This window comes from Rhopalosiphum padi, chromosome 2 (genome assembly GCF_020882245.1).
Source record: "Rhopalosiphum padi isolate XX-2018 chromosome 2, ASM2088224v1, whole genome shotgun sequence".
Lineage (NCBI taxonomy): Eukaryota > Metazoa > Arthropoda > Insecta > Hemiptera > Aphididae > Rhopalosiphum > Rhopalosiphum padi.
Window position 1 is genome coordinate 36,985,245 of NC_083598.1, and position 25,451 is coordinate 37,010,695.

At 30.0% G+C, this 25,451-nt stretch overlaps 1 protein-coding gene across 6 annotated transcripts in view; it reads left to right on the top strand.

Moving 5' to 3' along the window:
* LOC132920034 (protein unc-13 homolog B) overlaps positions 1-25,451 on the top strand; it is a 159,285-nt gene that overhangs the window by 125,987 nt on the left and 7,847 nt on the right. For 5 of the 6 annotated variants that reach the window (XM_060982065.1, XM_060982066.1, XM_060982067.1 and 2 more), the window contains 15 exons: positions 13,590-13,630; positions 15,768-15,858; positions 19,031-19,105; positions 19,704-19,923; positions 20,809-20,929; positions 22,058-22,164; positions 23,010-23,151; positions 23,239-23,365; positions 23,427-23,746; positions 23,809-23,959; positions 24,033-24,191; positions 24,260-24,385; positions 24,596-24,757; positions 24,842-25,123; positions 25,190-25,411. In XM_060982065.1, coding sequence (XP_060838048.1) covers positions 13,590-13,630; positions 15,768-15,858; positions 19,031-19,105; positions 19,704-19,923; positions 20,809-20,929; positions 22,058-22,164; positions 23,010-23,151; positions 23,239-23,365; positions 23,427-23,746; positions 23,809-23,959; positions 24,033-24,191; positions 24,260-24,385; positions 24,596-24,757; positions 24,842-25,123; positions 25,190-25,411 — 2,346 coding nt within the window. Of the gene's footprint in view, positions 1-13,589; positions 13,631-15,767; positions 15,859-19,030; positions 19,106-19,703; positions 19,924-20,808; positions 20,930-22,057; positions 22,165-22,602; positions 22,710-23,009; positions 23,152-23,238; positions 23,366-23,426; positions 23,747-23,808; positions 23,960-24,032; positions 24,192-24,259; positions 24,386-24,595; positions 24,758-24,841; positions 25,124-25,189; positions 25,412-25,451 lie in introns of all 6 variants that reach the window. The other variant, XM_060982064.1, reaches the window with a different exon arrangement.

A 25,451-nucleotide genomic window follows, 5' to 3' on the forward strand; every position in this document is an offset into this window, starting at 1 on the left:
ACTATTTGTAATTATTTTACAGACACATCTCGAGTATCTATTGACAGCGTATGACTATTGTTTCGAACGATTCTGTGTATCAATCCAAACCAAAAGAAATATTAAAAATCAAATTATAATAATATACTTGTACGTACGTTATGTAGGTATATGTATTTTTTATGCATATACAAATCGTGGCGTACGCTGTAGTTTTTTAAAATATATCAAACTCGCGTAAGCAATGGTGAATGTAAGGCGATCATCACCAATATGTATATCTTGTGCTCGCGTACCTATATGAATGAGCTAAAGTATCTTAGAAATATAAAAATCAAAGTAATATTTTCTTTTAATTATTTTCATTGATGTTATTTGAAGCATGGTAGGTAGCACACAGTTTGAAAACATTGGCATCCTCGTATTTTTTAGTACGAAATTGTTTGACTGTGTTCTTGGCAGATTAAGGCATTGAGTACAAAAACTAAACAAAACTTTAAACAAAAACTTCAATAAAAAGTTTCGCTGTAAGTATTTTATGATTTTCAAACATTATTTTAAGATTAGTTCGCCGATATAATATAATGCATTTTCAATTTTTTTTTCCCTCGTGGTCGTATTTTTCTTCTCACTCCAATATACAATTTATCTATTGCTTTGCTACGCCGTCTACTTGTAACTCGATTGTGATTTTCTGCTACATATTTTCTATTTGGCTGGCACTTATTGATAATACTCACTTGTTCTATAAACTACCTATACGTATTATAAAAATATACTTCCTGGTTTATAATCACTATTTTTGTTTACTATATTTAATTCATAAAATCAACGCGTCTTATATTTATACTATATACCGTAAACAAACCATCGGAGGTCGAAAGAAAATGTTGACGTGTCGACAAATGTTAGTTATCTGATTCTAAAAAAACGAAACTCTTTGAAGGGAAAATAATATTATTCTGCTTTGCAAAAATGTCGATAGGATATAATACGCGTATTATAATAATAATAAATTGATGGCGTTCGACACACCGCCATGAGAGTAATAACGTACATCGGTTCACTCGTCCAAATAATATATTATTTATCGTGTAAAAATGCTATTATAATATTTTACACGCCTGTGTTTTTTGCATACATATAAAACCACAGAGGAAGCGGGGTAGGTGGCGTTATGGATTCAGCGGTCTGGCAGAGAATCGACGTCGCGTTTACCACTATCAATAAAATACATATCGTCCACTATGAGGGTAAAATGAATAGTAAATAATTTTTAATTGATATGGTTTTAAGTTCATAAAAAATGTTATCTTTTAAATAATTTCCAATTTTTTCCCAAGAAAATAAATATCACCACGTCAAAAAAAATACTACCTACAGTACTATCATTGGTTTTCAATGCGAATAATTATGGTGTTATAAGTTTTCTTTTTGAATACGATAGCTGTAAAACCAAGACCGTACTCAGAATAAATATCTGGGGAGCAGGAGGTTCTATCCTTAAACCCTCCCTCCCAAAATACAGGTTGTAGCTATTCTGCATATTTTTTTAACAATATTAATATCTATTATTATATTTTATATATATATTAGCCGGCGTGTTCTATAGGCAATTTTGATACATATTTGTGTAGAACGTTTTTTTATATTTTGTCGATTTCGTCTACCGGCGAAAACCCAAATAAACTATTTCTCAATCATTGTATGAACGATTATTGTTATTTTTGTTTATGTTTTTGAAATCGATATGATATGAATAATTCGCACCGTCAAAAACACACTATCAGAACCATGCCGCAAGTATTACGGTTGCGTGATATTCACAAATCGTGTGTATTTGTTTGGTTTTCGCCGCCAACTATACGTTCGGTTCACGACGAATCGTTATTAAATGTTTACTCCAATGATATAAAAAATAAACAAATAAATATACTCACCATAATATTAGTATACGCTTTTTATATAATGTTTAAAAAAAATATATTATCCGATAACGCGTCGAAACTCGCTATTATTATATATACATATTATGTATAAACACGGGGAACGGCAAATACGTGTTTGACGTCAAATTCGCTGAACCGATAGAACGCGCGTTTGTCAAAAAAAAAGAAAAGAAAAGCAAAAATAAGAAAAAAGCAATTTGTCGTCAAAAACTAACCGCCGAGCAGTACAGTCTGGTGGCATGTTATTACACTCGTTCTCCTCTCTGTTTTCGTCTCTCTCAATCTCTGTCCCTCATCTCATATATTACACGTGCATTGTATATAGAATATTATGTGTGACGCACGGCGCATTGTATGGTTTAACCGAGTGCAGTACGGCGCAGCAGAGATTAGGTGACACATGTTCGTATGTAGCGGCCCAGGCCTAAAAGTTTTTGCGCCGACCGAGATGGACGCTGCGCGGCGATCATTCGTCGTCGCCAACGGCGGCAGTCCCTGCGAAATCGGCACGACACGTACGCCCGCCTAAGGCACCTATTGTACACCCGATGCCGGTGCGCATATGTTTATGCACATTATTGTTCATCGATCGCGTGGTCTTAGCGGCGTTTGTAAAATGATAAAAAAATAAAATCGCTCTTTCCAATGCAGTCCGCTGCAGATGCTATGCACGTTTTATCTACATTATTAAAAATATGATGTGTGTGTGTGTGTGTGTGTGTATTTAGAAATATTCAATTATTGTGCACACGTTTGAAGACGGTTTATACCTGTGGTTATACGCGTGCGTGTGGATTTTTATGCGTGTATTTTTGTCCGTGCGTGCGTGTGATTGTGTGTTTTTGTGTGTGTATTTTTGCGTGTGCGTACACCTCGCCGCGGAGACGTTTACGATCGATAACAATAAGGGTTAATGCTGCGGCAGAGCTGGCAGAAGGAAGACGTGTCTGCGTCGGCTCTTATATATTATATAATAATTGTTCTCTCTCGCGCGTATTTTTTTCGTATATATAACATACACGCCAAAACATATAGTATAATATGTGCGTGAACGTTACATATTATAACTACTCGTGTTATGAATTATAAACGATACGCATTAAATTTTATAAACGTATTTTTTATTTATGAGCGAAACCATTATATTACAGACCCAGCTACAGCGGACTGCTCTGAACCTACCAGGTTCACGTACACGAAAATCAGAATCCCAGTACCTGCTTTTTCATTTTTCGGACTGTATAATATACTCGTAGCACTCCGAGACAAAAAATAGCGTTCTACGAAGAACCGACGTTTGTTCATAACCTAAAATCAAATTAGATAACCGAATACCAAACGTGATATAGTGAACACGACACAATAATAAAGTCGGCTTTCTACTGCACCGTTCCGTGTCGTGTCGTGTCGTGTCGTGTCGTGTCATGATGTGTTCTGTATATTTAATATGTAGGTAAAAAAAATTCCGGTAACACATTACGTACGAGTTGAATAATATATTAAACTCAACCCTACACGACATAGTATAGTAGAAACCACGCTTAATACTTGAAAATAAAACTGTAGTACAATATAAATTGAATAAAATTCATAATATACTACTCTTAAATAGTTTTACTCTATCTTATTATTTTCTATTATCATTATATCAAAACATTAATTAACTTACTTAGATCCGGGTATATAATCTAAGGAAATTAACAATGGTATTGTGGGCGTTTTAATCTATTAGTATTAGTGATAAGGAAAATTATAAGGCAGCTAATTAGTATGATGATTTCGCTTTCCTGTGTAATTTAATTCAATTTAACTCTTAGAACGACGAATGGTGTTGCATACAACAAAAACAATGGTCGGTATAGTAATGAAAGTATAACATATAGCTAATACTATTTTGTCTTGTTTGAAGTTCCTGCAAGGCAAATGTTATAAAATTAGAGTTTCTACATTTTTTTTTTTTTATCTCACTAACCCAATTTAACCGTGAAACACGAGAACGTAAATTAACAGTTCAAGTGTACAAATAATCCATAGACTTATAAAACGCGTTTTTGTTTATTTTTTATCAATCGCAGTTTATTCTGTACATTTACCCAACACAATGAATCCAAAAAAAAATTTTTTTATTGCACGTACACAATTTATTATCAACGCACTTTTTGAACCCGCAGTCGAGAGCGTCGTTAGGACAACATAATTTAAAGAAAAGAAAAAAATCGCTGATATCTCGAAGAGAGCCACTCACGTCGATAGTTGCAGTCGCTGACCGTGCACTAAAAGAGCGTGTATACGTTATACATGGATATGTATAAAACCAGTGTACAATATTTGTTAAGCTATATAAATTATATTGTTAGCCGAGAGAAAGGTAAGCTGGTTGAGAGTGCGACTGAAAGTATAATGTATCAAATACTATACTTATAATATATATATATATCAAAATAATATTATCGTCGTCGTTCTGTCCGTCGAGTGTCGCGAAGGGAAGAAAAACGGTCTCATATCTATACAATATATATATATATATTATATTATGTACTTACGTTCGCCAATTCCGATAAGTACTTCATGTATTCCTACATTATAGTATTATTATGAATAGTGATATTACGAGCTATAACTTACTACTTTTATATCGCTGTATATACCTGACCTAACCTATATATAATAATATTTGCCACAATGCAAGATTTTGTTCGTATTGATAACATTTTTGCTGTACTGTACTTAATTACGTGTGTTTCTTTTTGAATGTACTCAGTTTAATTATTACCAACGAGATGCCTAAATAAATAATGAATATTAAATTATATGAACAACCATAAGAATAAAACTGTATCTTTTGTATCATAATTATTATATAATTAGGTACTGACATACTTTTGTGAAATATCACCCTGCCATCAGAATTTGGGTCATATCAACGAATATGTTATTAATATTTAAGACATAGTGTTCAACAATTTGCTGCGGTTACGAAATTATTACACTTGGTTTTTTGTCCTCAACTGTTACCAAAGTCGGCGAGCGCGCGATAACGACGGAACACAAAAATAATATTATTATTATACCTCGGTAAATTGTTATTAACGGCCGCACGCCGCAGATTCTCGAGCATCAGCGCGTACCAACACGTTTCGGTGGAAAGTTTTCGGCAAAAGGCGCCGGTCGAAAGTTTTTGCCGGTTAACGTCCGAACAACGTACAATAATAATAATAATAATATTAACAACAACATATAGACCTATACGGATATATACCTATTACCTACCCGAATCAGGTGTACGTGCGCGGTAGCGTTTACGCGTTCGTCGAGTATTTGTTTCGGTCGTTTTTCTTTCTATTTTCGTTCCGATAACGTCACGATAATAATGGAACTTATCATATGTGTATGTACATGCACGCAGTTACCGAATAATACGATGTTTATTTATTACGAGTATATATAGGCTCGTCTATCTCGACAATTTATGGGCCGCGCGTTATCGTCAGCCCGTTATTCCGAACTCATACGTTGCCCAGAATCCTGGCGATTTCAGTGCTCGATTCGTGATGTATATTATAGTACTGTGATATTATGCGTTTTGACTTTTAAATAACGTTAATTTCCGTGCGCCTATTCAAGTGCAAAGCATGCTTGTACGGCGTGCGCGCATCACATTATGTTGTGTCCGCGAATATTCTCGTGAATAAAAATAACAATTCTTAACGATACGCGAACCGAGTCCGCCGTATAAATAATATAAAATTACCTATACGGCTATTATACGTATAACATGTGTTCGGCGATATTATGCGATAACGACGAGTTGAGAAGTCCAATAAAAAACCGTCGGACACTCCGTCTACCCTTGTAATACGCGTATTATAACCGCATATCCGTGCACTTATATTAAATAGTTCGACTCTGCCGCCGGCAAGGTTTATATGCTGACGGCAATACATTTTTATTATGCCGTTATTGAAAAAAACGCCGTATCGCTGTTGTTTCCTCGTATACCGCCGATATTGTAAGTCATCTCGCTGCGTAGGCTGCACGGACGACATACTATACGGTTGCATTGTAATATAGCGCTCATAGTATTTGGACTTGTATAATTTTCGTTTTGATTTTTCGTCCATTCGAACTTACTATACATTGATAAATCATATTATCCGCCGGGAAGTCACCGCCGCGACACGCAAGCGTCACAGTAATTTTGTTTTATTTTTCCTAGCCGATGGTCTTACGGAGTACGTAATTAATACCGACATCGAATAATATATTTTTGTATTAGTTATTGGTAGGGGCACATAACACGCTGTTTGTCGTGTCGGGATAATTAATTAAATTTGTCTCTTTGTCTTAAAATGGACGGGCGAACTATACTCGTCCAACAAATCCTACATTTATATATTTTATTGTACAACAGTATACAGTGACAATTCTGTACGTTCGTAAACTGTGTCATTCCTTTGCGGCGCGTCGCAGTAGGGAGTCAGATTAGAGGGCGAGTCCGGTAACGCGAAGTTAATGGTCAACGCTAGTTTATCTGTAACACAAACACATATAACTACTATAATAACCATTATACATCGGTATTTAATATTTATTGTTTCCGTTAAATGTTATATACATTCTCCACATGAACCAATAAAGCAACTCATAATAAATATCAAATTAATGAACTTATAACATCCTATTTATTATCATAATTATGATAAATGTTCACTGTTTTGATATCAGATTACGTCTTTGAAAATTTTAAATAAAATATAAGTATACGACCGACCATAACACAGTATTGTAAGAGCGGCAAAATTCATACGTAAGAATAGGAGATATGTATTACAGTATTTCTTTCTGTGGGAACTATTCTCAAGAACTACCAAATAATTCAATATTACAAATATTTTCAAAGAAATGTGATTTTTAAAAAAAAAAAAAAAAAAAGATAGAGAAAAAAGCCGCACTCTCGGCGAAAAATTGAAATGAAATGACCAAATATTTTATTATGGTGCACCAAGTCGCTATGACAACACACGCACACACACAAAACACTTAAACACACACACTGAAGACTCTGCTATTAATGATATATATATGAATGTGTGAGTTTGAATGGGTTATTCAGTAATAACTATTAAAAACAAATACTAGTTTTATGTGTGACGTCTTTATTTTTCGTAAATATATTGGCCTGCGATAGTGATACTTGGTGACTATCCAAGTAAAAGAAAAAATTGTATAGTTTGGCACAAAACCGACCATAAAAGTATATAAACAATATAAGTTTTTCTTTTCTCATTTGGTACATTTCAGTATCGTATTAAAAGCTGTAATGATAATGATAGAACTCTCATCCCGATAATGTAAACACGTCAGTTCTATTTACGAAATCTGTTTTATTCAAACATATCGTTGACAAAAAGCTACTCGATGTATTCCACATAGAAATTCCCACACATTCTGTTACTTCTTCTCGACAAATTCTTTGGAATATTGATGATAAAAGTTTTTTAAAAAAAATCTCTATTCTTTTATGCTTAGCATCTATAGTATAAGTTCTATACAGTGGGAAAGGAAACACTCGTTTATGAGTAATCTCTATTTGACAAAATCGATAGAATGTTAAAAAATTAATCGTATAAACCACAATAATATTATGATAAAATCTAAAAGAAAAAGAAAAAAATATTCACAATAAATTTAAAAAATATAATTCATACACCGTGTATAATTTGTTGTTTCTACACTTATTCATATTTAGTAAATTTATTTATTTTTATGAACGTAATAATAATACTTCAGAGCGCTTTTGGCTATATAGTTAGAATTATGGGTGTATGTGTACCTATATTTATATTATATATATACAATATGCATTATACGTATATATTACGCTGGTGTACCATAATGTAAAAATAAAATATTCTTCTTATAACAAATTTTCTAGCCGAGAATGTACACTATATACCGCAACCATTTATTAAATAACTTGCTGAATAAACAATAATTTAAAAAACTAATGTTATACATGTTTATATTATTATATATACAACGGTCTTGTTCGTTGTTCTGCGTGTTAATTATTAAAGGACGATAAAACAAAAACTAAGGGAGTCATCTTAATTCTAATTAATGACATCGGAAAAAGACCTTTTGTATGTCTTTCCCGGTTAATGGAAACATTTCGTTCAAACTAACATTTGAAAAAAAACTATATACGTACACGATGACAAAGTATACTTAATACGAATAATGGGGTTTAAATTTTAAAACTCATTTCATACAGGCACTTAATTCATTTTGGATTACTAAAATACACAAATACGAAAAAAAAAATGGGAGAAAACAATTTCAAATAAACGGAAGGTAGTTTGAGTGGTTCCCGTTTATATTTTTTATCAAAAAAAGTTTTGAATTATATACCAATAAATATTCTTGTCCTCTATTTAGGAATTTATGAAGTTTTCGAGGGCCATCAAAATGTAATATACATGTTAACCAAAGAAGTTAAAAATAACATAGAAAAACAAAATTAAAACAAATGAAAACCTCATTTAATTTATCATAAAAAATATGACAATTAAAAATTTAACAAATGCATTTTTTATTTGTTGGCTAGTATATTTTTATAATTTTAACTTATAAACTTAATTTTAATTCGAAATATTCTAATTTCATTAAACGTAATAATAAAATCTCCCAAACAACTAAATCATATAATATTCAAAATATGTTATTATTATTTATTCATAATATTATGAATATTCGCAGAACACTCGAACAGCATCAAACCGTTTGCATTCACAATACTTTTCGGTAGTAAAGGAAATATTATATTTCTACGATATTTAACGCTATAATTCCGTGGTAAATAATATTTTCAATATTATCATTGGTACAAAGCATTCCACATATTGTCACTAAAGCATCCACAAGAATATATTATAAATAATAATATTTTATGTTGATATATTAAAAAATAATTTAAATGAGTATTAAAGGTATAACAATAAAGTATTGAAACTGTTTATTGAAATAATGTTTTTACTTTATAGTAGTTATTATTACAATTTATATTGTCATAGCGTGTTGATATCCAAAATTAAACATCTTAAAAGAAATGTTAAAATATAAGTTATCTGTTTCTTAAGAACATCGTGAATTAACATGTACATTATGTAAGATAGACCTTACCATAATTTACAATTTTTTAGAATATTCGCCTTGTTCAACTAAAAACCATACACGATAAGTTAATGTTGCCTCGAAAAAAAAACTATAACTCAATAATATTGATTGTCATTAGTCACGTAACTAATAATAATATTTTTTACCTGTCAAACTGTCTTTGACAAAATATGCAAAGGATAGAATAATCGATGAGGGAACGACAACGGTGATAAAAATAAAAAATAAAGCACTATTGTTTTAGATTATGAGCGAAGCGTTTTATGAGTTTACAATTATGTATTTTTTTTTTATTTGTGTACCTATATTATTATATTTTGAATATAATAAGATATCTTAAACTTTCATGTATCTCTTCAATCGATTTCTGGGTTCCGAAATGAAACTCGTTAATGAAATATTTTTTTCTATCCCGCGATAGTTTTCGATAAAATTACAAGCCACCGGAAACCGGCGAACTTTACTGTAAACCGTATTAAATCAAATCTATTGCTTGATCATTATAACGCTCTCGGTTGTTTAATTGTTTTTGTAGAAAATTAAAATCATACAATAGAGGTTTCAAATTTAATCTGATTATTTATGTAATCGTTGCATTATAATATAGAACTCTGAAGAATTGAATTATTTTAACTGTTTTCAAATATTAAATTTCATATTAAATACGTATTTTCGTTAACAAAAAAAACAAACAACATATTTTTCAATATTGTAAACTAAACATAATAATAATATATCGTACGACTATAGAACATATTTGGTATATGTAATATGTATATATTATTATACGATCTATTATAATATAATTTTTAAGATTGAGCATACATAATTTGTATTTATTTTAATTAACATTAATATTTAACAATAATTATTCGATGATTCAGCTCAATTATAATAACATACTGTCGTTACAGCGTTATTGTTTGGAATTTACATCGATCATACACCTCTTCTTGGTTAAAATCAATAACGATGTATTGATGTAATAATTGCATTATTCTGTTTAATTTTTATGTAGTAATATTATGATACGCCCGTTTTTTCTACGCAAACGATCAACATAAATTAAACGAAATATGTCGGTTATTGGGATTATTGTTTATCACCCATATGGCCATATGTCACCAACACGACTTTTTATCGATATTTTAATGAAAATATTTGATTTCGCTTTCAAACCACAACCGTATCATTTCTATATTTAAGGCCAGGCATACATAAATTAGATTTATTATTTTTATTTTTTGGTTTCGAATAAAAAGTTTTTTAACGGGGCAGGTAAACTCACTGTGCCGTGCATTATCAGGCCGTGACCTTTTCGCCCGTTTTCTGCAGCTCATAATATATTCATGCCGTAGAGGTATTTTTTAAATAAAAAATAACTAAATTGTTGAATATGATTTGCAAGTAATTACGATTAATTATACGAATACTCGTATTTATATTTTAAACACAAATGTAATACTTAAACAAAAACGTTGTGTACATTTAAGAAAATATTATTTTTGTCGTGCTTTCTCATGGGCGAAAATTATCTACACCGTAATTAATAAATTATTATTACGATTGTGTTTTTATAGTATGTCATTATTATGCGTCTGTTTCAATTAGGAACATATTATTTTAAATTTTGGGCTACGAAATTTAATGATTTGATGGAGGGTGGTTATTATTATTATAATCCTTATTATAACCTAACGTGTTTATATTATTATTACCTGCAACAATGTCTTTGTTTTCCTAACTATCGAAACTATCTCTAAAACATGATGGATTTAACTGACGATGAAACAACAAACAATTGTAATACAATTTGTTTTATCACTAACCATTAGAGAATTTTGAGTTTTATTATAGTTTAACAAACAATTATTCGTGAATTGAAACATAATACGATATATATATTTTCTTATAACATCAATACAATAAAAAGAGTACATAAACAAATAAATAATAATGACCAATAAATAAAGTATAAACCGACAAAAGTCAATTCATCTAGAGTACATTTTCTCATACGAATAAAAACTTTTAGTTTAAATCGAGGTTAAGAATTTCTAGCTTTATATTAACAAAATAAATAGATATATTATAGTGTGCACATATACATGTTAGATTGGCATTTTCAATTAAACATAGGGTCTTTTTTTCCTTTTCGCTAGTGACCTTTCTCGATAAAAGTCTGAAAACACCGTATTTTTAGTTCTGTAGATAAATAATGGATTTAATAGGACTGAGAAACAACGAACCCATCAGCGTCCGTGAATAAAAGATTAATAATGGAATATTAAGACGACTCGAAAAAAAATAAAATGAAAATATCACGCCGGCGACGAGAGCAGACTCTCTGTAGGTTTATATAGTTAACTAAAAAGATCGTCTATATTATTATGTACGATAAACAGAGCCGTCTTAGATAATAAAACAAGCAGCGGGAAAACGTCCCATAGAGATTTGCCATCACCAACTCAATCCGTTAAAAAACTAGGGGTGGGATAAATGCTTGTATCTGCTTTTGGGTGTGTATGCGTTCCCCTTAACGACGCCATGGTTTTTAAACCTCTGGATCCTTTAGTGCTGTTGTTGTTTTTTCGTATTTTTTTTATTCTTTTTCTGTTTTTTTTTTTTACTCTACTCGACTCACTATTATATACCGGATCAGAATTTCAAACAGGACACGATTTTGTCCAACACTCGACAATCGTCGACGAAAAAATTTCACACAGAACACTATGAAAATAAGACTCGGCTGTTTAAAATACATCTAATTTCTTTTCCTTTTTTTTAGCTTTTAAACCCCTCACTGTTAACTACCCACATTTAAGAAATGGAAAAAAACCAGAAAAACCTCGTTACTCTGGTTCAACTATTTATATTATGTATATATTAGAGTAAACAAATTTTAAATTGTACAACGTTAATTTCCTCAATCATTTTTAAAACTTGCTTTTTCTTATTAAATTCTAATTTAAAACTACACAAGCAAATTTACACCAATATCACAAATTATTGCACTTACAAGTCATATTGTTAACTATTTATCACTAAAGTGGATGGTATTATATGTGTAAATATTCTTTTAAATAAAAAAAATGGATTTTTAAATAACTTTTCTTAGAATTTTATCGTCCAAATATCGAACATATTGAACCACTAGTTTATTATTTATAAACTTTGAAGTTTAGTTAAAAACCAGGAGTTGAGTGCCTGGGAAATAATAATTATATAGCACGAAAATGTCCATTATAAACCAGCAATTCAACGTTCGATATCTATTTGTGTCTGAACATTTTTGAAAATATACTTAAGCTGAATTATAATATGCTGCGTTTGATAAATAAAAATAAGTGCCCATAAAACTTTAAAATTCCCTCCAAAAAAATAATAAATGTAATATAGTGATAAATTCCAATATCTTAAGTAAAACATCTATTCACTTTGAATTATGCAGACTTACGTTTCTATATATATAATAATAATTTCTCTAGAACGTTAATACATAAACGGCAAACAAAGTACGGAATTCTAAAATCTTTACTTCAGGTATTTTCTACATTTTAGCTTTTAACGCTCGATAATCCGGTGTCATAGTATATTATAATAAATGTGGTTTGGGGATTATGCAATTCGCGCGATAGAGACATCATAAAACAAAGTATGGATACGAGAATTTATGGCGTTTTAATTACATATACATTGGCTGCGACGGAAATTTATTTTGGGACGACGCAAATAACACCACTTTATATAGGTGTGTGGCTTTTGTTAGTTACCAAACACGAAAAATAATCGATAAAAGTGAACAAAAAAAAAAAACACTGTATAACAGCAAGTTTGCATGCGGTAAAAGTCAGACTAAAATATAAAATTAATATATGCAGTTTAAACATACTATACAATTTGCTATAAACATGATACATATATTATATACATATATATTATAGAGTGGTAGCGTATTGGGTACTTGGGTGGCCAGCAACAGTTTGGTTTTTTATATCGGACAAACTTTTTTTCCTGTAGCTAAAAATTCGACTCCGGGTGAAAAACTTAAAAACCTGAGAAAAAAACAAAATATGGTTCAATAAAGATTTTCTGTCAAATGCAATTCATCCATAAATATCTGTGTACTTTATCGGTGCAGCAGTGAATTATTTCCTTTTTTTTTTTTTATTTTATCCTGTCGTTCAGGAAATCTACCCAATTATTTCACATGAGTCGATACTACTATCTGCACCCAATTACATCGCTTACCACTCGAGGAAATAATAATCCAACATATATTTGGTATTACCACGAACAACGTTCTTATATTATATATATATATAATATGTGCGTGTATGTGTGCCTGTATTATAATGTAACGAAACGTTGTTATATTATATCAGTATTATAGGGAAATATATATTATTATATTATATCAGTATTATAGGGAAATATATATATTATTATATCGGTATTACATGATATTATTTTTTTTTCTTACAGAATGGAAGAGGGAGCGGAGAAAACATTAATAGAGCGAATGGGTAAGTAAAAAAAAAAAATAATAATAATAATATAAGTAACTTTAGTTTAGTACAAGAGGTTTTTACGTCTTAGAGGTTAATACGCGTCACGCGTTTACGGAACTGAAATTGGAAGAGAAACAGTATTATAGGGGAAACTAAACATCGTCGTTTTTATTATTATTACTATTGTTGTGTAATTTGATGAGCGAAACACGAACGAAAGTGAGATTAAATAATAATGTGGTGTACGCGGCGTGTGGGAGAAGTCGTAGTTAGTAGACTACATATAATATATGGTGATGATGTAAATGATTTCAGAGCTGTTATTCGATACTTTTCACAACCACCGTACGCACTGAGTATTTGCACACCCACCCACACGTCCTATACATGCACTATAAAGAGTTTAAAAGTACATTTTAACCCAAGATTTCCTCTGTGTGCGCGTGTGTGTGTGTGTGTTTTACACACGTGTATCCGTCGCATCCGGCCGTGTCTCGCGGTATGATGGTTTTAAAGAGCTTTGTGGGAGTTCGGTCCATTGAATTTTTGTGTCCTGTATTTCTATGTATATGTGTAGTGTACGCCCGCGGATGAAAAGGAAAATATAATAGCGACACAAGAGTGTGTGTATGCGCGCGTGTGTGTGTGTGTGTGTACGGTACATAGTTGGGTGTAATCCGTAAGTGCACTTCTACACCGCGACGAGGAGTGGAGAACGACGGCGACCTGTCTGATAACAAACTTTCGATTGGTGTGGTGAGTAGAGTTGGCGCTGGGAGAAAAGCGACGGGGTGAAATGTCATTTTATGTTTATTTATCGGGTGACAACACTAAAAGCCGTCGTCGTCTTTGGCGGCACCTATATGTATATATATATATATATACGATGTCACGATGTACACGATAAAAGTAAACATATGAAATTAGTTCTGTTGGGCAATATACCTGCTATACGAGCAGTGATTGAGTTTGTGCCGAGTGGGGTTTGATATATGGACTACTTCTTCTCGTTTAATTACGAGGCGAGCCTCTACCTCTTCAATTTAAAACAACATTAAAGTCATTATTTTATGACATTATGACGTCTCCGGGTGCGCATAATTCTGGTGTATACTAATTGAGTCTCATACCTGAACGAGGAAAATAATAATTCATTAATTGAGTCCTAGTATAAAAGAAAAATATACCAATTGTGTCCGCAATTAGGAAACGAAAAATATACTAATTGAATCCCGTACTTGGAAAACATAAAATTTGTCGTTTGAATCCATAGGTTTTTTATTTTTTGTGTGTACCTATATTGTGCATTTTCATATTTCTGGTTAAAATATAGAATATTATATATTATAAAAATATGAACACTTTCAAACACTGAATTGGTGCATTGACCGAAACTAACTATAAGAAGTTATATAATCATTAAAGAAAACAAAATTTAAAAAAAATGTCAAAATTACAAACTAAACAAGTCTCAAGATTTAAGTACGTACGTAAAAAGTGTATTGCTTGTGTTTTTATCAATATAAGCGTATAACACGTTAAATGTATTTATTTATTATCATGAACAAATTAATAACATAGTTTATTATTCACATTCATTAATGTTAACCTTATTATGTGTAGATTTTTTTCTTACAAACAGTCCTTAGTTTGTAAAAATGGAATGGAAAATTTTGTTTTTCAATATTTTGTGAGTATCAGTATAGGTGTGGACTCAATAAGTATTATATTTTAATGAAACTCGTATGTATTTTTAAAAAACAGAAACTCGGTCCGCATGTAGTCACATAGTTCATTTACAATAGTAATTATATTGATCTGTCCATTTCCGTCATTGCTTAATTTGTTTTTATTACGTGTACGTACAATAAAATTTTAACAAAAATATTTTTTACTGTCACTCAATTACTTTATAAAAGTATATTTTTGATAAGTGCTTATATAGCAAAGATTTTAATTAAAACTTACCGTGTACCATTAGGAATTACTGGTTGTTGACTTGTTAGTCTTTTCTGGTCACCAAATAAGCAATAAGTATATAAGTATCAACTAGTTTAAAAATTGTCTATTTTTTTTTTTGGGCAAAACTTTAAAAATATGTCTTCAATAATCAATAATAAAATCTATATAATCTTACTATGTTCTATTTTAGACACCCTGGAGACAATCCGTTTTATAGCAACATCGACAGCATGCCGGATATTCGACCCAGGAGAAAATCTATCCCTCTTGTCTCGGAACTGGTAAGCAAAATATTTAATATTTACATAATTTAAATTCATCATTTTCTCTCATTAAAACTTATTGGGAACAAAAACTCCCGAAAATTGGATATCAATCGAGTATACAGCGTTTTTGTAAAGTAATAATATTATTATAATTCAACCGAGAAACGAGTGTACCCGGTGATTTGGTAGTAAATATTTTTGTACAAATTTTCGCTTCTAAGTGTATACCGTATATTATAATTTCTTCATGTGAAATGGTTTCTCTTATCCTCATGTTTTATGTTGTTTTTATGTGTACCTAAATGAATGTTGTTTTTTTTTTGCTATTCCACGTGTTCTCATCATGTTTCCAATGTAAAATATGTTCTTTAGACTTCCTTTATAGAACTTTTTTAAACGATTTCTTCATTTCAAACGCTAATCATTCATAATTTATGTATACTTTAACTTTTTATTTTATTTTTTAAAATTATAATAATATATTATAGGTACATATTATTATGAATCTAATTTAAATAGGTACTATATTATAATAATAGGCTTAGTTTAAATACCTATCTGAAACATATAGGACTCATTATTTTTATTTTTTAACATAAACATGTAAACTAACTAATTTGTGTTATATTGTCTGTTGTTTGTGATCTTCACGCATCGATCCAGGTTCTCAAGGTATAGCGTTCTTTTTTTTTGTTTATTTTTACCATTTATTTAGAGAAAAATATAGAGCACGCTATTAGATCTGGTGACGTGGTTTTTCGTCCATGAAAACACACATTCACTAACACACTAAACACAAAACATGCACACACACATATCACACACCGCTTTAGCACCATACCATTTTATTATAACACTAAAATTTAAATTTCTATTTTCTAGAAATTCCAAATATTAAAATTATTTTAGAGGTAGAACAAAATAGCTAAGCAATTGTATCTTTTACATATTATATTTTTTTATGTACCATACACTTTTGCTTAGTTTTTTTCTATTAGCTTTGTTTGTTTATATATTTTTATATAATGTACATCATATAATATTTTATTTATATTTGTACAGTTTTCAGCATTTTCACTAATTAATATTTAAAAAATCTATGCATTATATTATAGAATTAGATTTAAACGATTTAAATTTTATTTTATATATTTAAATAAAAAACATGCCATTTTAATTAAAAAAATACTTTTTGAAATTTATTTCATTAAAAAAATAACAAGGTACTTTAATTTTAGTATAATAAACTATTTATACCTCATAATTATATCACACTATTTATATTACATAACAGATTAATTAATTATTTTACTTAACGTATATATAATCCACAAAAAAATGTTTTAGTTTATTGTAATAATTATTTTGTATAGCAAATAAGTATTGGAATGAAATTTGATAATGGTTCTTCTGAGAAAAAATCTTTTAGTTTATGATCTTAAATAAATGTGAGACAGTATATATTATATGTAGGTATGTAAATTCTACAGTATACACATATTGTATATTATACATATTTAACGAAATGTCGTAATGAACTTCTTAAGTGCTCAAACTCTATTTCTTGTAATTTATTAGACTGATACGAGCACTATATAGATCCGTGTATATAATAATACGTCAACTATAATTTAATACATCCACTTTATTTCATTAACCTCTAGATAATACTTTACCATTAATTAAAAAAACATTAACCCTCCCGATAACACTTAAGTACCTAGCATATATAGCGACTATTTTTCTGCAATTTTATTTTTTAATAATTAACAATGCATGCATTACATTTCTATACACATTTCAATTCATTAAAATGGAAATTAAATCGTTACTAACATAGAATTAGTTTTAATATTTAACTTATTATATTTAGTTTACGTAGACTTATAGACAATTAGTGTTTTTAATTTATTAATTTATATATTATACATATATATTATATATACATTTTTTTCTATTTTATAACTCTAATCCGGTTTAATAAGCTGTAGGTGGCTGTGAACACAATACAAAATACCTACCAATGATGATACAGTTATATAATAGACATGTGCGTGTAGTTGAAAAGCTGCATTAATTTAAATATGAAAATTTAAACATTTTATATTTTTATCATTTGAACATTATAAAAAACTAAAAACAAAAATAGACTTTAAGCATTTAATTTTGCACATGTTTATTGAACACTTAACACTTAAGTTCTGATACGTTACTATTACTTTGAACTAGATAGAACTAGATCGTAGTAATGTGCTTATCAACGTAAAATATGTTTCGTGATTTCGTTCACAGACATTTAAATTAAATGAGAATTTGCTCGAGAAAATGTGTTTTTAAAATGTCTTAAAAAATGTATTGTTTATTACGAATCACATTAATTCAAAAATTATAATTATGATTTTCAAATTATATATATTATTTTTTCATTGTTGTGTTAGAAAAACATTCCTAAAAGTATTTTCCTCGGGCAAACTCTTGAGTTATACTTTTGTCTGGAATAAGAATGTTTTTAACAATACTTGTATTTTTTTTTCAAATGATATTATATAATATAAATCTATATAAGTATATTCCACCACTATAATTATGATGGAAACCTAATTTATAAGTATGTTTTTTTTACCGATAAAAAAATATTTAAATTATTACAGAGTATAATATGCAATATAATTAGTTCAACATTATAATAAGTTTTTATTTTAATGTGGAAATGTAGTAATAATATGTCAATATTTATCTTAAAACGAAACATTGATGCTCCTGAAAAAAATTCCATTTTTACTCGAAGTTTCTTTTTATGCTGACATCATTATTTTCCCTTTATGACTACATCAACAACAAGAGTGAAATATATACAGTAGAAAAAGTGTTGAAAAGTTTCTCGTAGCATTTATATCTCTTCTGTGAGATGTTATTTACGAATATTATTTATATAATATAAATTTTTAAACTACTTACATTAGTCATCATAACATTCTTATTCCATTTGAGTATTATAGTGATATCAATAATTTGGTGAGTTATAATAAATTCGGTTTATTTAATAGCATCATGGGTATAATTATTAAACACGTTATTGCATAAATGCTTAATATTTACGCTTATGGTTACAATAGCTTTATTGCTCACTGTTTTCCCGTTTTTACATTATTAATTTATTATTGGAATTCTTGCGGGTGTATTTTAGACAATGGCTGCCACAAAAAGAAACGCAGGGCTGGCATCAGGAGTTCCACGTCCGACTCTCAACGACGAAGAGCTGGTTAGTACCAAATTGAACAAATCACTTGTGCTTTTTCATTATTAAAAAATAGTTTGTCAAATGAAAAAATTCCAACGTTTACTTTCTTAGAGTTTTCTTTTTATCAGTATATTTTTAATCGCATCTGTAGAAAAGATGTATCTCTAAAATGTCTAAAACCAAAATAATATTTCCTATCCTTATTCCAAAAAAATATTTTATAAATTAAAATATACGTAAGAAAAAATAAATACAAAAATGAATTTGTAAATACTAAATTATAGAACTTTTATTGTTTGACATAATATAATAATGTAGCAATATAGCAAGTATAATGCTCTATTTTTTAACATTCGCCCCCTCACTATATAGTCCATTGACAGAAATATGATATATTTATTATTTCAATGAAGTTGTAGTAAAATAAAAAACACAAGTAGGTCTTGTGATTATTTCATTCGGGTAAAAAAAAAAACAATTGAAAATAATGACATAATAAAAAATACCATTGCGACTATTTTTATACCATTTATTGATCATATTATCAAAATGGACGGATTACTGGATCACTATAATACTGTAATAAAAACTAATACCACGATCTTCAAAAATATTTCAGAAAATGCACGTATACAAAAAAGCTCTACAAGCGCTAATCTATCCAATATCATCGACTACACCGCATAATTTTGTCTCGTGGACTGCAACTTCACCAACGTATTGTTATGAATGTGAAGGGTTGCTGTGGGGCATCGCCCGACAAGGAGTACGGTGCACCGAATGTGGGGTCAAGTGCCACGAGAAATGCAAAGAGCTCTTAAACGCCGACTGTTTGCAAAGTAAGTCGAAACTTTTAAAAAAGTGACTATTATTTAAACTATTACAAACGTTGTAAGCAATAATAATAATTGGGCGCCGTGAAAATATTATAAATATTTAACCAACGACATTATAATTAATATTATAGCAGAAACACAACGAGTTTCGTAGTACTATGGCGCGCATTTGTTATAATACGAGGACAATTATTGACAAAAGCAATAGTCTCATGAATGTATGAATACACATATTGACCGATATTTTCAGCCGATGTATAAAAGTATCACCGTAGATATACGATGTTAATTTATTGTTAATTAATTAATTATAACAATATTAAATACAATTTGAATCCTAACAAATTTATCACATATATATTTCTTACTATAGAAGAAATTTCATTTTAGGTATCTAATAGTTTACATCAAATAAATATAATAATTTCATCCCATACGTTTAAAAACATAAACATGCTTAGTGAATACTTTTTCGAAATATGTCTGAAATATTATTCGAATTCGCTTTGCAACCTCTGATACACATTTCTATACAGTATTTACCATTAACCCAGTTTTTAGGACTCCTGGGAGGATGTACCTGATCAAACTTTGAATAGAAAGAACTTTAAAAACCGTTCTATTTTTTATTTGTGACAAACCAAATGACGTAGAACAATAGACAAAAGAAAAAAATGTCGACTATAAAAAGTTCATATTTTTAAAGTTTTTGAAAATCTTTTTACGAATAAAAATATTTTTCCATCTGGTATAATAAAAATTGAACGAATACAGTTAAAACATTTCATTTTCGTACAACAGAAAACCTCATACAATATCTCATATTATTAAAAATATTAAAACGTGTGTATATATATTATATATTATTTTGCTAACTAAAAATAATAGGAGCGGCTGAAAAAAGTTCCAAACATGGTGCTGAAGATAAAGCGATATCAATTATACAAGCAATGAAGGACAGAATGTTGCAACGCGAAAGAGATCATCCAGAAATTTTCGAACTTATCAGGTTAGTTAACAATTTAATATCTAACACCAAATAATTTAGTAAATTAACAATAAAACCATAAGAGCCTTGAGTGCAGTTATAAATATTTCACAGCAGGCTCGTGAGTTTTAGTCAATGTAATGTCGACAATTTCCCTAATTGATTTCAGTAAGAACCACTTACTAAATTTTATATGAACATTGCTTTCAACTACCCTGTCAAAAATATTTCTTAATAAAATGTATTATTTATAAAATCCATAAAAATTAAAATCCTCTTTCAACATGCCGTATTTTTTACAATTATTATACTATAATTTTCTTCTATTTAAAAATAAGCAATTTCTAAAACAAAAATTTGAATTATCTTGTTAATAATTTCAATATGTGACACCATTTTTTATAACATATATATTTTTATTTATTCATTAATAAAATAAATTTTCTAAAATATAATATTTTTAATATTAACTTAAACCACAATGGTAAATTTTGTAACAGTCAGTACTATTATCTCTCAATCTATTGTTTTATTATTTTTTTCCGAGTATAACGAATACGAATAGTCTTTAAATGAATCGTAACTAGTATAAAAGAAATATAGCTACCAACAATGTTGAGACACACGCACGACGATATCCCCCTAAACGGAAACATATGGCAATCGTTGGAAAAGAATCGGGGTCAAAATAGGAGGACATGCGTGACATAATATATATGGCGCTTATTAAACAGTCGTCTTAAGACAAATGGAACATCGTCAGATTAATTTCAATCTGCTCGTCATCAGACACTTCTATTACGAACAAACTGAGTTAACAGATCTACGACCAGATTGAATTCAGTTGAAAAGCTGTTATTGATGCGAGTTAGATAACTGAAATGACAGCATTCACGATTATGGATACAATTTGTCATAGTTACAATGATAAAGAAATAAATCGCTGATTTGCAAACAAATAACACAGTGTGTTTATGCTAAATGCGTCCGGGGCTCGAAATTAATGCAAAAACAATTAACAGAGATTCCGGGTCATTAAGAAATACGCACACGGCATCTGGAAGAAGTTCTTATTTAGTTTAACATAATACACGCAGTGTTGGGTGTGGAAAAAATTGGTTGTTATGTTTTTTTTTAAATTATACGCAGATCAGTGTTCGGCGTGGAGGAGAAAAGCCATCAGGGTCACATTAAAGCGGTGAAACAATCGGTTTTGGATGGTACTTGCAAGTGGTCAGCAAAAATTGCCATCACAGGTTTGTTTAAAAAAAAAAACGACTCTGACATTATGAGCAGACGACTTCAAAGAGCTTTGTGTGGCTATCTTCATTGTGCTTGGTGTTTAATTTTATGGAATTGGTGTTTTACTATTTTGATATATTTAACCCCTCATGTGTATTTTTTAAGCACGAGATTTTTAATGAAAATTCTTTCAATTAACTTTAATTTTGTGTATTTTTGTTTTAAACTACTATTGTGCATGGTTTATTGTTTGTTCACTAATACAAATGTTTCAAATATGTTTACAAACGTTTATATTTTTCCTCGCTTACATCTATGATGCATTAAAAAATATTAAGAAAGAATTTTCATTCATTTAAATCTAAACATTTTCTACTATTTTGGTTCCTTTCCTCCGATCAATTTGTGTGTAAATATTTGTTTTTATTGTTTTGGTTTTTGCGTATTTGAAGAACCATGTTTTCTGTGGAACCTGATATGCATATCGATTCCTTGGAGCAAGCGGAAGCTATCGTTCTTGAAGGCACTTCTAAATGGTCGTGCAAAATCGAAATAACAGGTCAGCGGTTAGGCTTATTAGGGTTCACTTACTCACAGCTTAGAAATTGGAATCGAGCAAATATTTACTAATATTTAAATTTCAAATCAAACAAATCACATAAATCATCGATATCTAGTTAGCAGAAGTAACTTAAACGACGTCTTCCAAAAAAAATTAACGCTTATTGCATGCATTGTTTGTCGTTTGTATGCACGTGCAAAATACTGTACATATAGCTTTAGAATGAACCAGCGCTTTAAATTAATGTAACTCATATTTTTGAATAATTATCGATTATAATTTTTATTTTTATTATAGTAAAATGTGCTCAAGGGCTCATTGCAAAAGACAAAAGTGGTACATCAGATCCATACGTAACTGTTCAAGTGGGTAAAGTTAAAAAAAGAACGCGAACCATGCCTCAAGAGCTCAATCCTGTTTGGAATGAAAAATTTTATTTGTAATTATTTATTTTTCCCTTTCTTTGTAACTGTACATAATATAATATTATACATAAAAATATGAATACATTTTTCAAAATTCATAGCGAGTGTCACAATTCTTCGGATCGTATTAAAGTCAGGGTATGGGACGAGGACAATGACCTGAAATCGAGACTCAGACAAAAACTAACCAGAGAATCGGACGATTTTTTAGGACAAACTATTATCGAGGTATATTTATATCAACTATTATATTTGTACAAGAGTTTATGAATAAAAAGTAAATAATTAGGTTCGAACGTTGTCGGGTGAAATGGACGTTTGGTACAATCTCGAAAAAAGGACTGATAAATCAGCGGTATCCGGTGCTATTCGATTACATATCAATGTAGAAATTAAAGGAGAAGAAAAAGTCGCTCCTTATCATATCCAATACACGTGTCTTCATGAAAATCTATTTCACTCGTTGTGTGAAAATAATGCTGGAATAGTTCACCTACCTCAAGCCAAGGGAGAAGATGGGTGGAAATTGTATTTTGAATCTCCCGCACAAGATATTGTCGACGAATTCGCTATGAGATATGGCATAGAATCTATTTACCAAGCAATGACGTAAGCTTATTACATTGTAATTTTAAAACTATAATTTTAAAATCAATAATCTCGTATTTTAGACACTTTCATTGTCTTTCAACAAAATATTTATGCCCTGGTGTCCCAGCAGTAATGAGTACATTGTTAGCGAATATCAATGCCTACTATGCACACACGACGTCCAGCTCCGCCGTAAGCGCAAGCGACCGTTTTGCAGCATCGAATTTCGGAGTAACTATCATTATTGAGAAAATATTATGTTATTTCCAATCATGATTTTCAAATATTTTTTCATTATTTATAGAAAGAAAAATTCGTAAAGCTGCTTGATCAACTACATAATTCGCTCAGAATAGATTTATCAATGTATAGAAATAACTTTCCGGCATCCAGTCAAGAAAAATTAATGGATCTTAAATCGACTGTCGATTTGTTGACCAGTATTACATTTTTCAGAATGAAGGTAATTTTTTTAAATATAATAATAATAATATAAAGTAGCACAACAGCTATAACATAATTTATATTTAGGTACAAGAACTTTCAAGTCCACCAAGAGCTAGTACCGTTGTTAAAGACTGTGTTAAAGCGTGTCTACGGTCAACTTATCAATTTCTATTCGCTAATTGTTATGATTTATACGGCAGAGAATATCAGGTATTTATTTTACTTGTTTAAATTAAATGTTAAACATATGTGGTTCTAGGATTTTAGTATAACAATTATTGTAAATAATAATAATATTAGTAATATTATACCGTGATCAAACAATAAGAAATGTTGAAACATTAAACTCGAGTTATTCAAAAATATGTGTATGTTACATTATACAAAATTCCTAATTAAATAAACTATTTTGTTCTTAAGACTGATCCAAATGAAAAAAGAGACGAAGACACGGGACCAAAGTTAGATGATTTGGGCTTTTGGGATAAGCTTGTAGCACTCGTTGCTTCAGTAATCGAAGAAGATAGAAATAGTTATGCACCTGTTCTGAGTCAATTCCCAGCAGAACTCAATATAGGACAGGTAAATTATATAATACATTGTTATTGTATTGATTATAATAGTATATTTACTGACGTATTTTTATAATTAAAATATTTTTTACAGTTATCTGCAGCAACAATGTGGAGCTTCTTCGCCGTGGACATGAAGTATGCTCTAGAAGAACATGAAACACATAGACTTTGTAAAACTTCAGCGTATATGAACCTCCATTTCAAAGTAAAATGGCTATTTACTAATTATGTAAAAGATGCACCACCGTACAAAGACGCAATACCCGAGTACCCATCTTGGTTTGAACCGTTTGTAATGCAATGGCTAAATGAAAATGACGATGTGTCTTTAGAATATTTGCACGGAGCTTTTAACAGGGACAAAAAAGATGGGGTAAGCAAGCGTCGCCATCTTAAACTTTGATCAAAAAGTTTTTTAAACTTTATTTTGTAATTATAGTTTCAAAGAAGTTCAGAGCATGCGTTATTTTCCAACTCAGTGGTAGACGTATTCACTCAGCTTACACAATGTTTTGGGGTTATATCAAAATTGGAATGTCCTGACCCAGAGATATCCAATCGATACATGAAAAGACTTGCTAAAACGATTGTCAAAGTGTTATTGGCGTACGTAGACATAGTTCAAAAAGAATTTGATGCTAAAGAACTAGATGAAAGAACTGTAAGTTTAAAATATTTTATCCGTATATATTTTATGTATT